We start from the raw sequence: 17,224 nt of genomic DNA on the forward strand, positions 1-17,224 counted from the left end.
GTGGCTCCCATTCATTTTTTTCCCACAGTTCACCCTTTAATTCTGTCCTATGTCGCTGCTCATCTACCTGCTCACTCATCTTCTCTCCTTCCTTAAATATTCAGTGTAGTCGTAATGTGCTTAATGGGTTGTTCTGGGTTTTGTTTCTTGTGTTCTTTCAACCAAATTCTTTGGAAATAAATGTTTAAATGGATTTTTTTTCCTCTTGAAATGAATTAAAATGAAATCAATGTGCATGCTTCTCTTCCAGCCTTAGTGGTCTAAATTGTATTTCCGAATATATTGTCAAGGTTATGACCTTATGGAGTTATAGCTAAAAATAGCCAGAGAATCTGGCCAGTTAAGGAAGGCCTGATGATGAGATTAAAGAAATCATGGAGGACTATGAGATAGTGAGACTTGAGTCCCTTCTCATTACCTTACCATGTTAGGATGTGGCCATTTATTTATAGCATTGCAGTTAATTATGGTCTATTTGCATCCTTTTCCTCTCAAGACTGAACATACTTAGGAAGCTAATAGCAGATGAAGTGGACTTTCTCCAGCATGTCACTCAGCTTGATCTGCGCGACAATAAGCTTGGTGATCTAGATGCTATGATTTTCAACAACATTGAAGTTTTACACTGTGAAAGGAATCAACTGGTGACGTTAAACATCTGTGGCTACTTCCTGAAAGCGCTCTATGCCTCTTCTAACGGTATGTAACATAGACCACATCAAAGTTTCTCTTTTGGTTCCACGAATCTATCCATGCCATCCTGTCTGCCTCGCTTTGATTTTTCCTTCCTCATTTAGTCAAATAAGTGTCAAATTTTGCTAAGATAAAAATCATCAAAGAATAATGCTGGTTTGGTATTTAAAGGAATCAAAAAAGAAAATTTTATGGTTCCTAACTTGTTCTTCTCATATTGTGATATTTAGACAAGTTACTCCCACTTTTGATTTGGTTCCTCTGTTTGAAGGTGGGGGGTGAGCTGTTTCTTAGGCTGCCTTATTAAGACAGTAAATTTGGAATCTTGATTTAATACTGGAGAGTGAAAGTGAAGGGAAGGTCCCTTTTGGACTCCCTCAGGGTCTCAGATTTCATGTTCCACTAACAAAGGAACTCACCTTAAAAGAAAACTAAATTCTCTACCCTCAGGGGCACCACAAAGCAAGAGGCTTACTCATTTAATAAAATCTCTTCCTTAGAATTTGGAAATCATAGCAGTTCTAAAAAAGAAAAGGTCATATGGTCATGTTTGCTAAAGTGAAGATTCAATTCCCTACCATCAGACAACTGAATGAAAACAAATATTTACCCCTACAGGTTGAACAAATGCTCATGAAGCACTTGTTTTATGCATAGTGTACTGCATGAGCTCTAAAGGATGAGGGATTTTTTTTAATGAGTTTACTGTCATCTCACTGGAATCAAGCCAAACCTGAAATAGCTACAGGTCACTGAAGGGTTATAGGATTTGGTTTTGGTTTTTTTTTCTTTCTGCTTTTTCTCCCCAAATTCCCCCAGTACATGGTTGTATATTTTAGTTGTGGGTCCTCCTAGTTGTGACACATGGGACGCCGCCTCAACGTGGCCTGATGAGTGGTGCCATGTCCACACCCAGGATCTGAGCCAGCGAAACCCTGAGCCACCGTAGTGGAGCGGGCGAACTTAACCACTCGGCCATGGGGCTTGCCCTGGGTTATAGGATTTGGATTGCCAGGAGCCACAGAGCCTGTTGAAGGGGGAAGAATCTGAATGTGGTTTCTTTGGCAGATGAGAGAAGACAGGGGATTCTGAACTCATAGGTGACTGCTGGAGAGTGTTAAGTAATTATGGGATGCATGGCTTAGAGTCAGATGGTGAATCTTTAAGTCAATACAGTAAGCTGTAGAGAACCAGTGGAGACTCCTAAGCAAAGGAGGCATGTGATGGAAGTGATGCTCTATGAAAGTGGTGCGCAGAGTGCTTTTATGGGAGAAGAGTGGAGTAATCCACTCCCCTGCTAATCCAGGTTATTGTAATGGTCTTCATGTGAGCTAACACGAATTTGCAGTCAGGACTACAGACGTTGATTGAGACTTATCTGCTCAGAGTTGGTACCTGAAACCATGGAAATAAGGTAACTGGAAAAGGGAAGAGAGCTGGTACCAAAAGTGGACTTACAAAACCCTCAGTTAGCCAGGGCCAGAGTGGGCAGTCAGATAGGAGCTGAACCTGTGAGTTACTTGGTAAGTGTTTAGAGAGGCAGCAGAACATCTAGAAACTACCCTCTCCGAGAAGCAAAGCCCTAGGTGGACGGTGGTGTCACATTTCATACAGTTTTGAGAAGGGGTTTTCAGATTTGAGTAGAGGAAGTCAGTTGTGACCCTCAGGAGAGCTGTTTCCGTAGAGTGAAAAAGGTAAAAGCCAGGATGTGTTTGGATTTATGGAAGGAACCGTGAATGTTCAAAAAAACAGTATTCATACAGTTAATCTTCCAGATAAAATGTAACATGTAAAATAAGAGGAGAGCCACAGTAAGTGGTTGAGAGAGAGGTCGGAAGGCAGAATGAGTGATTGATTTCAGTCTCTGAATAAGATCTTGTGATTAAATTAGAAGTTCTCTGTACTTTCCTGTAGTTTCAAAGTTGAACAAACGGATGTATTGTACTTCCTAATCTAAACAAACAATGGAGAATAAAGCACAGTAATGATATTCTACATACAAAAAGAGTCTCTGTGTCACTTGAATGGTAATGTTTTTGTGTTTTTTTCCACCTCCTAGAACTTGTTCAACTTGATGTTTACCCAGTTCCGAATTATCTGTCCTACATGGACGTTTCAAGGTAAGAAGCCAAGTGCTAGAGTGCCCTTCAGTCTGCCTGAAAGTTATTAGTTAATTCTGTCTGAGCTTATGCATAAGAACTTTTTATATATTTTGAAGGTAAGTAATAAAAAATTCAGTCATTTTTACTTACCCTCTAAAAATGTCTGTAAATATCTGTTAGTTAAAATACTACATTTTGTATACTGTAGTTCAAACCAGAAGAATCAAGGTGTCTGTGTGAACACCAATTTGAATGCCAGGTTTGTGTTTGAAAGATTAATGAGTTGAGGGTCATATGGCTGGAAGGTCCAGTAGTTCTTTAATTATGCTAACCAAATCTTCATGTCTTTCCCTCAAATGATATTAATTTCATTTTAAAAAATATTGTTCTGTATCTATTTGATTTTTTTCCCTTCTTTTACATACATCTCCTTGCTCAGTAGACCTTAGAAAGTCGTGACTAAGCCCACCAAAGTAGGATTTCTGTACAGCCTGCTCACTTTCCTCAGCTCATTTGCTGGTAGGCTGACCATCTCACCTTTTACACAAATTCACTGCTGTAGTGTGTCATATTTATTCCAGTTCCCACAAATATCATAGAGACTTTTTCCTGAAGGCACAAAGCATGTGTTTACACAAATTAGACTTTAATCATCTTAACGCACTGAAATTGGGGAAACTCACTTTTAGCATAATTCCAAAGGAAATACACCAAATTTTCTGAACAATCACAGTGCCTAGGAGTATGCAGCCCTCTCAACGTGACAACTGTTAACTCGGTTCAGTGTGTAAAATCTGATACAACTGCTATGTAATATGTCAAGTGCATAATTTGCCTTTAGTCATGAAAGTGCACAAACCTAGTTATTTTACTAATATTCTCAATCATAACTGTGTGAGAATTTGTCAGAATCTAGCTACTGTGAGAATTATTAAAATTACAATTTTATTAGAAATTTATAATTATAAAATCATTTATGAGTAGTGCTTTATGCATTTCCTACTAAATTCATGTTGGATAGTTTTGTTTGATGAACTTGAAGTCAGACATTACCTGATTAAGTTCTTTGTTTTCTGTCAGCATCGAATGTTATCCATAGCCTTTAAATTAAAGACCAGTGCAGGAGTGGTGTTTGCATACATGGGTGCATATAATTATCTTGAACAGATTTCTTCTCGCCAGGTGGCCATAGAGTGAATCTATTTCCCTTTCAATTATAGGATGTAATTGCAAATGGTACCCCTTGAAGCCCCTAAGTGAGACTGGATTGGAAACTATTGTGTCTTGCTTGTCCCTGAATTCTGCCACTTAAATGCTGTTCATCTTTCTTTTGTAACTCTCATGTCCCCAGAATCCTCACTGTAACATGCTCTGCCTCATCCACCTCCCTCTATGTAGGACTTTTTCTTAGAAAATCTCTGCTTCCCCTCACATAGCTCTCAGGATTTCACCCTCCTCCTTTTGTGTGAGTATTTGTGTTAGCTAAAGGAACTGGGCTGTCACTCATCATAGTGTTTCCTAGGTCCTTAGAGTTCCTCAGGTTCAAAGTTCCAGGCTATTTTATCACTTATAGTAGTTTTGTTACTATATATTAAGATTGCTTATACTCAAGGATGCTTTCACTCTCCTATCTTATTGAGATGTTAACTCAATAAGAATAGGTTGGTTAACTACTAGAAAATAAAATAATTATGTGTGTCGATCTTTAGGACTTCAAAGCCAGAACTGTGTGCGCCTATGTAGACACTAAGCAGAAAGTAATGCCTTCTTTTCTGTAGTTTAATTAAAAAGTTGATTTAATAGTAAAAACTTTTACTCTCATATTGTCCTTGTTCCAAGCATCATATTTTCACAGAATTGTTCATCTGTTTTTAAAGAATTGTGATCATACATACCCTTTTAGATTCTTTGTTCCTGGTCATTTCACATATTTAAAAAAGAAGGTAAGGGACTGGCCCAGTGGCATAGTGGTCAAGTTCACGTGCTCTGCCTCTGCAGCCTGGGGTTTCTGGGTTTGGGTCCTGGATGCAGACCTATGCACCGCTTGTCAAGCCAAGGTGTGGTGGCGTCCTGTATACAAAAAGAGAAGATTGGCACAGATGTTAGCTCAGGGCCAATCATCCTCACCAAAAAAAAAGAGAAGAAGGTAAAAGGCTAATAGCTGTTTATGACTAGGGAGACATTCAAATATAGTAGATTTGTATAAGAAGTGGTCAATTCATTTAATAATTAAAATCATCATTAGTTTAGTTCACTTGTTTCTGGTAATTGAAATTACCATCTAATGCCTAAGTAGATGTTTTCAAATAAGTAATTCTGAGTCTTGAGGGTCAGTGTACCTTTTCACCGCTGCCATTTCTTTCCATTTATCTATGGCTATGCTTTTGTGTTAGCTACTGGATTTGAGAAGTATTTTAATGTTAAGGGCAAAAATGTAAATTGGAAAATAAAACTTTTATGTCATTTGACTGTTTGACTTGACTGGAACTGTGTGTGTGTGTGTGTGTGTGTGTGTGTGTGTGTGCTGTTTTCCAGTGTAAGATATCCTCTCCCTAAATTGGAATGTGTTTGTCGACTTTTTAGGATAGCAGTTCTGAGGATTAGACTTTTTTTGGGGACTTTAGAGATGATGCAAATGCTATAACTATGTCCTTTCCTACTTTTTCTTTATTTCTTATTCCCTATCATAGTTCATTTTGCTTCTAGATTAAAGAGAATACACATCCTTTTGATTTATACTCACTACACTTTGGTATTTCATTTGAAGTTTTATTTATTCTATGTAATTATTTTGAGTTTCAAACCATATTTTAGGCCAAATTCCAATCAAAGAAAAAAAATTGTTTATTTTATATTTAGGAACCGCTTAGAAAACGTGCCTGAGTGGATATGTGAAAGTCGAAAGCTGGAAGTTTTGGATATTGGCCATAATCAAATATGTGAACTTCCTGCACGGTGAGTATTACAGATCAAATTAGAGAATCCCCAATTAGATAAAGCAATTAAAAATTTGCTGATTCAATGTTTAACTTGTTATTATGAACCTGTAAAGAGTTTGTTTGAAAACCTTTTAGCATCTTTTAAAGCCTCATGTGGTATCTTCACATTATGGAATTTCTTCATGCAGCTAAGAGTAGAGTGAGGCTTTGACTCTCAGCCCGACCTTTCAAAGCCATGCAGGAGGCGTGGCTGGTGAAAATGTATAAATAAGCCAAAAGAAATGTTAAAGAACTCAACAAACAGTATAATTGGTTCACCTCCGTAATCTTAATTTTTTCATAATCTACCCCTTCTGTTTGTTAACTGAACATGTCTACCTTATCCACAAATAATTTTTGGTTTTCCTTAAACATAACTTTGATAAAAAAAGATTATTGGGTTATTAATTAGAAAGAGCAAACTAGATTCTGTTTTTCTTAAAGTGAAATTTGGAGTAGAAGGTCCAAGAACATGTCTTTGCTTGTCTTCTCTCTTTTAACATGTGTTACTGTTTTTATTTCATAATTTTCACTTTAATAGCAAGATTTGTAAAATAGCCATGTGATGATGTCTTGTGTCCATAGATACAAATATCTTCACGTTGACTGATTGTGGCACAAAACATTATTGGACTGGTAGTGACTAGCCATACAATTAATAACCAAAAGAGTACTCTCTGCCAGTGCTGTCCTGTAGAACTTTCTGTGATGATTGAAATGGTCTATATCTGTGCTGGCCAGTACAATATCCACTAGCCACATGTGACTACCAAGCACTTGAAATGTGACCAGTGTGACTGAGGAATGGAATTTTAAGTTTTATTTAATTTTAATTACTTTAAATTTGAATAGCCGTTTGTGGCTAGTGACTGCTACGCCGCCGGTCTAGCTATTTCTTCCATTCTCAGCCAATCACTGAACAGAGGAAGTCAGTTGTTTTTAACTGTATATAGTCAAATATATCCATGAAAATATTGTAAAAATCTATCACTAATTTGGAGTAAACTTTTACTTTGGGTGAACGCTCTTTAAAGGTATACGATCAGTATGCCTCTATTCGTTTGTAAAGAACAAAGATTATGAAATATACGTGCTTAGTAAGTCTAGCAATTGTGTTAGAGTTCAGCTGTCCAATATGGTAGCCACTAGCCATTAGCCAAGGGGCTATTGAGCACTTGAAATGTGACTAGTCCTAACTGAGAAGTGCTGAATTGTAAAGTATATTCTGGATGCAAAATATCTCAATAACATTGTATATTAATTACATGTTAAAATAATACTTTGGATATATTGGGTCAAATAAAAAGTACTATGAGAATTCATTTACCTGTTGCTTTTCACTTTTTTTAATGTGGCTACCAGAAAATTTAAAATTAAATGTGTGGCTTATATTATATTTCTGTTGGATAACATTGTGTTACACTATAGCTCTCATAAAAGAAATCTGAATTACATTTTCAATCCCTGGACAGCTGATTAATTTTACTTTGTTCCTCAGCCATGCGTTATATCTATAAATTCAATCCATTTGAAAATGCTTTCCGCTTTAGAGTTTTATGTTGACTGAGCATTTAGGTGACCCAGTGCAGCCCATCACCATTATCAAGAGAAGGACTTTGGTGATGTGCCCTGTGGACAACATTGCATGTGTGTGTATGTGAGAGAGAGAGAGACCCTTTTAGGAGACAAACAGCAAAAAATGAAAACAGGCTATCACTAATGGGAAAAAACAATTTGTTGAAAAAATCTTTTACTGTTATCTTTCCTTCCATTATCTCTCTTCTCTTCCCTACTTTGACCTCCCCAATCCAACAGATACAGCACATTGGAGTCTAAAGCCTCAGTTTCACTGTAGGCTGCAACAAAGATACTGTATATACAAACCAACAATTGAATAAATACAAGATAACTGATATTTTATCCAGTTTTTCCCAAAGTTAATTAATCTTTGATTTGCTCTGCATTAGTACAGGCTTTTTTAGGATCTAAACAAATGCTTATTCAAAGCAAATTCCAAATGCTCTATTGTGAAGGAATTTAAACAATGTTTGTTTGTGTGTGTGTGTTTTTAACACGTGGAACAAAAACAATATGTATTGTTTTCTCATTTGTGGTGGTGTTTAGTTGCACACTTTGTATCAGCCCTGTCATTGATCTAGTTCTCAGGCAAGACAGTGAGTCATTAGAATTTGATTTAATATTCAAGCTTTGTTTATCTAAGTGAACTGTGAAGGGTTTGCCCAAACAAATTAGTATTTAGAAGTGGAGATGTATTCAAATGAAAAGAAACTATTTTAATGCTTACACAGTATCCAAAAGAATTGAACTATCCAATAATTAGCACTTAATACTCATCCTGTAGTTATCAAGTCTAGATTTTTATTTGGAAAAATCAAAATAAAGATTTTTTCACATCTTTCAGTTATCCATCTATTTAAGGTGAAGTGTGTGTGTTTTTGTGTGTGTGAATAATAAATAACCCCATTCTACCCTCTAAGAATTCTAAATTGTACCCTAGGCCCAGCAAGACAGTAAAATTGGTGAACCAAATCCTGAATTATTGGGTTGAGGTGACCGTTACAGAGACTGCCCCCTGTGATAACTGTGACTGAATAGCAGTCCTGGATAGTCTGTCTTGTCACACTGATGCTTAAACCTGTGAAGTCAGGCATGTCAAATATCGTTAATGGTAACCCGTGGTGTGACAGCATGGAGACAGGTTGCTAGGGTCTTTAAAAGCAAAGAGTCTAGTTTTGATATTGAAAGTGAGTAAAGTTATAGCTGTAATGGAGAGTGATTTTAACAACTTTGGATGTCATTGAGTGAGGTCAGAATGGTCGAAAGCAGGAGGTAGATGAGGAAGACTCGTTCTTTGACAGCAGTGGAGAAGAAATCTTATTACAAAGTGGTCCCGATGCAAAAAACAACCACACTTTTCCATTGCCCAGATTTCTGTGTTTAAACACAGGGCCTGTTTTATTCCGTACAACTTTTGAAGTCTCCACTAGTCATAGAGCAGATTTACATTAGATTAACAAGAATTTATCATATGTTGCAGTTTTGATGACCCATGAGAGAAAACAGCCAAGCTCCCAAACAGCTCCTTGAGGCTCAAAAGAAAATAGCGGATTAAGTGCCTTGTATTGTCTTTAGAAGGGAGTCTCCACTTGGGTCTGGGATTAAACCAACCAGAAAACAAAAATATACAGATTTAGGGAAGTGATGAAAGGGAGAAATAATTATGATTATGAAATGCAACTGAGGAAAAATGTAACATTTTATCAGTTGGCATTTGTAAAAGTTTAATTGGATAAAAGAATTCTTATTTAATGTTGATCCTGTAGGTAAAAAACTTGATTCAGAATCTATTGTGGGTAAAATACCCCTGTTCCAGGCTGCCACAAGACAGACACATCCCTACCTCGAGAAGCCTACAGCCTCATACAGCTTGCCTGGAAGTCTAACAAGATTAGACTGCTCTCCTCGGCATCTGCTCCTATGAAACTGGTTTTTTTCTTTCACTAAATGAAGCTTCTTTGTTAAATATCCCTTTTTATTGTTCTTCCTGCCCTTTTTTTAAAGTATGGAAAGTATTGAAATGTGAACAGCTCCAAGTTTGAGTTATGTTAAAATGAGTTTTCAGTTGCTCTGAATGGATTTGTTTGGTTTTTTTTTTTTTAAAGATTGGCACTTGAGCTAACAACTGTTACCAATCTTTTTTTTTTTTCTTTCTGCTTTTTCTCCCCAAATCCCCCCAGTACATAATTGTATATTTTAGTTGTGGGTCCTTCTGGTTGTGGCATGTGGGACACCGCCTCAGCATGGCCTGATGAGCGGTGCCACGTCTGCACCCAGGATCCGAACCAGCGAAACCCTGGGCCGCTGAAGCGGTAGACGCAAACTTAATCCCTCGGCCACAGGGCCGGCCCCTGACTTTATGTTTTTTGGAGAGAGAATTTTAAGTGCTTTCCTACTGCTATTAGTTTTTTAATCTTTATCCCAAATTAGCTGTAAGTCATTTTGTCTTTGTCTTTTTTTGCACAGCTTATTTTGTAATAGTAGTCTCCGGAAACTACTGGCAGGACACAACCAGCTGACGAGGCTTCCTGAAAGGCTAGAAAGAACCTCAGTGGAGGTCTTGGATGTGCAACACAACCAGCTCCTGGAGCTACCACCGAACCTTCTGATGAAGGCGGACAGGTAAAGCGGCTTGTTTGTTTTGGTTATTCATCTGAGTTGTACAATGCTCCCTCGTTAGCATTCTTGTCTTATATGATAGAGACCATTTCTGATTATCTGTTGATCCTGGATTTAAGAAGAAAATGGTTTTGCCGGCCACTTCTCTTACCATTTTGTAGGGGATGGAGGCGGAGGTTATCCTATAGAGTGTTCATTAATTTCACTCCTTTCTGGTGAGAAGTGGGTTGAGTTGCTCATAAGCGTGTGTTGTGAGGGTGTAGGAATAAAACAGGGGTGAGAAGTGTGCTCCTGTATTGCTGCCTGGTCAGAACGGATGCAGGCTGCGCCAGGCTCAGCTGAATTATCTTACGATTCTCTGTCCTTGCTTTCACATATTTTGTGACTTTGGGTGACAGAGATAGATTTTCCTAGAGTTTGCTTAGTTACCTTGTTTTTTTGTTTGTTAAACCAGTTGTTCTTATCTTTACCACAGTTTTTCCCTTGCATTTAAATAAGTTATTTTCTTTTGAACAAACAGTATTTTCCTAAATAAATGGTTTCACTAAGTATTTAAAGAAATTGTTTTGATTTGAAGGAGAGGTTAGTTTAATCATTAAGTGAAATCTATTTTTTGTGAAAATTTGCCACATGCAGAACTATTTTTAAAGAAAGCTTTAAGTAAGTGTAACTGTTAACTGACTTTGGAACGTCTTGTTTGCTTCAGGTCCCTTGTGCGTTATACTAAAATGCTTATATCATGGTGGCCTGAATCCTTTTAGTTTCACCCTCAGCATCTTGCACTGTGTCTGGAATAAAGCAAAGTGCTCAACAAATATTTGTTTAAAGAACAATAGAATATTTAAGGAATCTTAAATACTACCTTCATTCTTGGATTTGCATTGCTTTTCTTCTTCTCCTTTTCCTTTTTTAAAAAATCTTTTTATCAAGATATAACTTATAGTCAAAAAAAGTACACAGCTCTTGGGGCCGGCCTGGTGGCATAGTGGTTAACTTGACGCGCTCCACTTTGGCAGCCCAGGGTTCATGGGTTTGGATCCCAGTCGTGGACCTACACACTGTTCATCAAGCCACGGTGAGATAGTGCCCCACATGCAAAATAGAGGAAGATTAGGACAGATGTTAGCTCAGGGACAATCTTCCTCTCCAAAAAAAAAAGGATACACAGCTCTTAAGCCTACTCCTCAGTGAACTTTTACATATGTATATAACACTGTAGCCATCACCTGGATCAGGGCAGAGAACATTCTAGCACCTCTTTCCTTTTCCTTTGGTTTTGTTTTCCTCATTTTCAAAAAACATTTATTCTCTGTACTTAACATAAGTTACAATGAATTCCTACTGGAATAATTATAGAGAAATAATGGAATTGTGAGAAAATTGTATTGTTACGTTGTAATTGACCAGTGCTATATCATTCCTGTGGAAAAAAGAGCAATGCGTCAAGGTCATTTAAAGAGTTGTTCTTACTTTCGCATTCATATCAAAGTACAGTGCACAGCTTATGGGTAACTCTAGACATGTGTTTTTTGTTGCTATGAACATTATAGGATTCGATTTCTTCCCCTGTGGAGAATTCCAAGTTATGTTGTAACCTTGTGTTTTCTTTCGTAAGGCTAACTAAGCAAAATTTGGGTGCAGTTTTACAATGAGAATCCACTTGTTTTCCTACAGAGAGTCTACACTGAATCTACAGAAACAAATAGATGGATTCAGGTTTTAGGAGTCTTTGAGTGAGATAAAACCGTTTCTGAATCTGGTCAAGTCTGATAAGTTCATGGCTAATAAAGTAGGCAAATAATGCTGGAACTCTGCAATAGATAATAATCATTATTTCTGAGGATTTGACTGTAAAAGGACAATTCTCTGCATTTGTCATTCTCTAAAGGCAATCAGGAAGCGGCGATTGAATCTTCTTGGTGCCTGAAAACCAGGGTAGATCTGAAAACATGTCCCTGAGGGATTATAGTCGAGGAGACTGTGTTTTAACAAGGATTTGAGCTGGGCAACTATAATTTAGATTGTTCCCAAGAGATTCTGCTGACTCCCAGGGTGTAGAACCACTGCGTGAACTGTTGACTTTGTGACCGTGGGCAGGGCACTCTAAATCTCGGTTTTCCCATGTTACATGTTTTGTACTGTTCCCAGATGGAATCTCTAAGTTGGAAAAGGAAGGATTGTATGAACTGGAATATTTCTAGTAATGCAACGTGGAAAAATTAGCACCTGAGTTGAGCCAGTGAAAGAGGACAAGTGCTGTCATAGAGAACAGTAAAAGCTGAGCAAAAGTGTAAGCTAAAGGCATTTAGGCAGAAATTCCTATAGTCTGAATAGATGGGCCTATCCAGAACCAACTGCACTTTGGAAAATAGGGGCGGTTGTCGGAGGAGTTAGCCAGCCTCTGTAGATCTTGGGAGGAGGGCAGACCAGCTAAAGGTATTTCTGGCACAGGAAAGTTGGGTGGGGCTGGGTGAATTAAAAAGAGTAAGAATCTGGCTTTTTCTTAATGAGAGAAAAGCAAATGAACAAGAAGGCTGAAATAAACTTTTTCAAGAAGGCATATTCCAGTGCCTTTGTTTTCCAACCACTGTAATAGCCACATCTCCAACATAGTGTAGCAACTGATCTTAATAGCCACGACTCTGAATCAGAAGGAAAAGTGGAGAGGTTTGGTTCTCCCAGGCAGATCGGATTATGAAGAGGGTGGGGTAAAGTTGATTAGCTCTTTTTTGAACGACTTTCTTGTAGTATTTCACTTGTTGGAAGACACAAAACACAGAAGATTTTATAATGATTCTCACAAAACTATTTACTACTTGTTAAAGAGTTAATACTTCTTTCCAAAACCTAAATAATGGAGGTTTTATGTACCTAAATTAAAAGCAAAAACAGCTTTTTATTGAGAGATAATTTACCTTCAGGAAAATGTAGAGAGATTGTCTGTTTGGTTGGATGAGTTTTGGGGGAAGAAATAAACTAGTACTGACAGTTGTGAGAGCAGGTTAACCCAGAAAACACGAAGTTTAAAATATTAAAGAGGATTTCTGAGGAAGGAGTCTTTGTGACGAGCTTCTTGCAGGTGGGCCAGTTGTGATTTGTTCTGGTGTACTCAGTTCAGGACAGCCGACATCTTCCGGGCTGAATAAGTTGAAGTCCCGGTGTCGGGTGCTGCAGGGGGTTGAAAATGACTGACAGGTGTTACTCTCAGGGAGTTTACACTCTAATGCTGAGTCTAAAATAACTACACAATAAGCCGTAATAAAAGGGGTGTTTGAGAGGGTGAAAAAGCAGGAAACTGAAATGTGTGGTTTTGATTTAGGCTCCTGGTGTGAAGAAGAGCACTTTGTTCTGTGATACAGAGCTGTGTGTTTGGCAGATAGCTTCGGGCAGCCGTGACACTTTGCTTCAGTCCTCCTTCCGTTCAGTCTGCTCCATAATACAAATCTTAAGAATATCTAGATGCTTCCTTTTTCATATCTTTTATGGTAATAAGTTATTATTACCAGTTTTTGTTTGGTTATATAACTGAGGAAAGGGTCTGAATACAAGTCTTCATAAGTTAAAAATAGTGCTGAGGCCGGCCCCGTGGCGAGTGGTTGAGTTCACGTGCTCTGCTTCGGCAGCCCAGGGTTTTGCCGGTTCGGATCCTGGGTGCAGACATGGCACCTCTCATCAAGCCATGCTGAGGCAGCGTCCCACACAGCACAACCAGAAGGACCTATGCCTAGAATATACAACTATGTACTGGGGGGCTTCGAAGAGGAGAAGAAAAAAAAGAAAAAGATTGGCAAAAGATGTTAGCTCAGGTGGCAATCTTAAAAAAGTAAAAATTAAAAAAATAAATTAAAAAATGGTGTGGTTCATGCTCCAAGTAGAACTTGTGCTTGGAAACAAGAGAACTGTCAGGAAAACACATGTTATTGGACAAAGAGCTAAAGAATGAACTTAGACTCTCTTTCTTGGGAGTTTTTCTTGATTCTGAATCTTGCCTGCTAAAACCAGTGTCATGGTTTTAATTACATGATCTTGTCTATTAAGTTTTACAGGTTTAGAATGCTGTGTATTAATCTGCATCACCTGGTAGCAGGAAGGCATTTGGTAACCAAACAGGGGAATCTGCTTCAAGTTATATGACTTTTAGAAGTACCTTTATCTTCCTCTGAAAACTTAGGCTAATTTTATTAAAATTCTTGTGACTTGAATCAGCAATTTCAGTTTATGAGTTTACTTTCCACATTCATCTTTGAGTTTTGTTTATTTTGACTTGCTTTTCACTGGCAGCTCAAAAACTGTAGACAGATGTGAAATATGATGGACCATACGTTGCTGAGAAGTTGACTGTGATTTTACATCTTATGTTCAGAGCGGGATTGGTTCTGTGGGGTGAACTGGAGGATATTCTAACCTGGATCTTACTGGCCTTGATCTCTCATCCAACCTCTTTTTGCTTAGAGTTAAGGATTTTCTTGATGGAAACCCCCCCAAAGAGTTTCACATAATCAGTTTTCATCAACAGATGGGCAGGGGTGGTAGGAGATATTCCCTGTGGGTCACCAGAGTGGATGGATGAGGTAGTGCCATCCTTCTGTTCTTCCTGAAACCTTGGTGATGGCTGACTCCCTCTCCATCTTGCATCTGCACTCTCATTTGATGGCCAGGGGACTGCTCCTGATGAGGTCAGCTAATTAACAAAGCCATACCAGACCCTTTAAAGGTGAGTTGTAGATTCCTGTTGTGGGTGGACGTTAGGGTCTGTTTTTATCCCCGGTTGGAGCAGGTATTTTCAGGGGTGGGAGTAGGGGGAGTGTATGTGCAAATGAAGTACATGGTAATTATTAAATAGCTCCAGAGCATTAGTCATGTTACAGACCATAAGTTTTAATGACTCAGACAGAACATGTGTAAATATCAAGGGGACTAAAAGGGAACAGAAAATTGGGGGAGAGTGTGATCGATTGACCATGACAACTGGTGCCTCTTGGCAAAGATAGATATTTCTGGCATTTTGAAGAGCCAAGTTGCCTACACTATTTTTTTTAAGTGAAGAGAGCTATCTTGTGAAGTTCTGATGTTTTTGAGAGCCATAGTGGAATAAAACTGTATTTCTCAAAATGTGTCTTCAGAATCGGCTACATTACTTATTAAATAAACATGCAGATTCCTGGCCCTTGTCTCAGTTCTACTGACTCTACTTGGCCAATCATCAGAATTCTTAATTCTGTGGATTTTTGAAGCCTTACGCTGACCTACTTAATAAGAATCTCTGGGAGTTGAAGTTGAGAATCACGTACCTTCTGATAGGAGGACACAACTTCACTTCTGTGTTTTTTTGCTAAAAATGCATCACCTTATTCTACTGATGATAAAATATCAAACAAACTTAAATCGGGAGACATTCTACAAAATAATTGTCTAATGCTTTTCTAAAGTGTCAAGGTCATTTGAGACAAATAAGACAGATTAGAGAAGACTATGGAGGTATGATAATGAAATGCAATGTGGGATCCGGGAATGGATCCTGGACCAGATAGGAGACATCAGTAGGGAAACTGATGGAATTTGAATAAGGTCTGTAGGTCAATTTATAGTATTGCTTCAATGTTAATTAATTAATTTTTAAAATTAATTCTTTTCAAGTTCTTGTTCAATAATTCCTTTTATTTTTTTGAGGAAGATTAGCCCTGAGTTAACATCTGCTGCCAATCCTGCTCTTTTTGCTGAGGAAGACTGGCCCTGAGCTAACATCTGTGCCCATCTTCCTCTACTTTATATGTGGGATGCCTGCCACAGCATGGCTTGCCAAGCAGTGCCATGTCCGCACCCGGGATCCGAACTAGGAAAACCTGGGCCACCAAAGTGGAACATGCAAACTTAACCACTGCGCCCCTGGGTCGGCCCTCAACAATTCTTACATCTGTATAACTTTTGTTTCTTTACTCTGTAAGCTTATGATCTTTATTGCCTAAGCGAGGCAGATTTTCAGACCTTCCAGAATAATAATGTGTGAGTTCTGTGCATTTTTTCTTCACTTGGAATCCCCACTGTTAGGTGGTGTTGCTAGACAATCAATAATTGTGGTTCTTTTTTTGAATGGATTAGTCGGGGTATGACATTAATTTAGTGGGTTTCTACCAGCACTTAAAAAATTAGATAGGGTAGGAAATATCAGTGTAAGATAGAGTAAGGTTAAGGACGGTTTCATGAAACTTTTGTTTTCAATTATACATGTGCATGTTGCATCTGTACCAGGTGGTCATGTAAAATATATTTTGGTTACTCTTGGTTACTGTCATAAAAAGTTTGAAAGCCCTGCTTTAAGAGCTATCAGCCTTGTGAAGACAGATGAAATTGTCAAAAGTGTTGTGTTATACAGACAAATGATAAGGAATTGAGAGCATTTTGTTTGACACTTCTGGAACATTTTGGGGCCAGGAGGGTTGTCTAAAAGTAGAAGAGTTTTGCTGGGCTTATTCTTAACCTTTTGCATTTTTAATAGAATACAAATCCCAGTAGTGATCTCCAGAAAAATTATTTAGATGCAGAATGCCTGCTGTGCCTACAAACAGAGAAATCTGTTGTGGCACCAAATCCTGTGCTTTGTTTCAAGAACAGAAGTTGGCTGTAAAATTTAAGGGTGTGCTGGAAATTACTAAAAAGCAAGCAAAGTAAAGCTAAGCAGAAACCTAGATGTGCCAGAGCAGATGGACAGAATGTACCAAAGAAGAACAGAGCAGTTGCTCAAGAAGCAGGAAGTGGATTTGTCTCGCTGCTGTTGTTGCCACTTCCCAAACGCTTTAGGGCAGGAGTCATATGGGAGTATCTTTTTCTCTACGACTTTTGCACTTCCCACTAAGAAAAGTTTTTGAGTATTAGGCTATTTATTAAGTTATTTTAAGAATGGAGCTTGAAGTTCTGTGCATATGTGGTCCTCACGCTGCCCAGCAGGTGCCCTGTTTGACCTCCAGCTTTTTGGAGAGAAGGGCCTAGGAAAATGTTTTCTGATTACTATTTTTTAACATCTGAATTTTGGAGAGATGTGTTAGGGAATAATGGACTCTTAAGATTGACAAGATCTAGGCTTTATTTCTGGCTCTGCCACTGATAATTGTTTAACCATTGCCAAGTAATTTGACTTTTCTCAGCTTCAGTTTCTGTCTTCTGTGAAATATAAGGGGGAGCTGTCTGAGATGATGGGAGAATCAAATGAGATAGGAATTGGGGAAGAGCTGTGGTCTCTACAAAGCAGCTGACAAA

General features: G+C 38.2%; 1 protein-coding gene across 1 annotated transcript in view; it reads left to right on the forward strand.

The window, feature by feature from the left end:
• The window catches only part of PHLPP1 (PH domain and leucine rich repeat protein phosphatase 1), a 219,534-nt gene that overhangs the window by 165,660 nt on the left and 36,650 nt on the right, over positions 1-17,224 (forward strand). Inside the window, 4 exon segments of the mRNA XM_070627811.1 lie at positions 497-699; positions 2,753-2,813; positions 5,655-5,750; positions 9,818-9,973. Coding sequence (XP_070483912.1) covers positions 497-699; positions 2,753-2,813; positions 5,655-5,750; positions 9,818-9,973 — 516 coding nt within the window.

Source organism: Equus przewalskii, chromosome 7, assembly GCF_037783145.1.
Source record: "Equus przewalskii isolate Varuska chromosome 7, EquPr2, whole genome shotgun sequence".
NCBI classification, from domain to species: domain Eukaryota; kingdom Metazoa; phylum Chordata; class Mammalia; order Perissodactyla; family Equidae; genus Equus; species Equus przewalskii.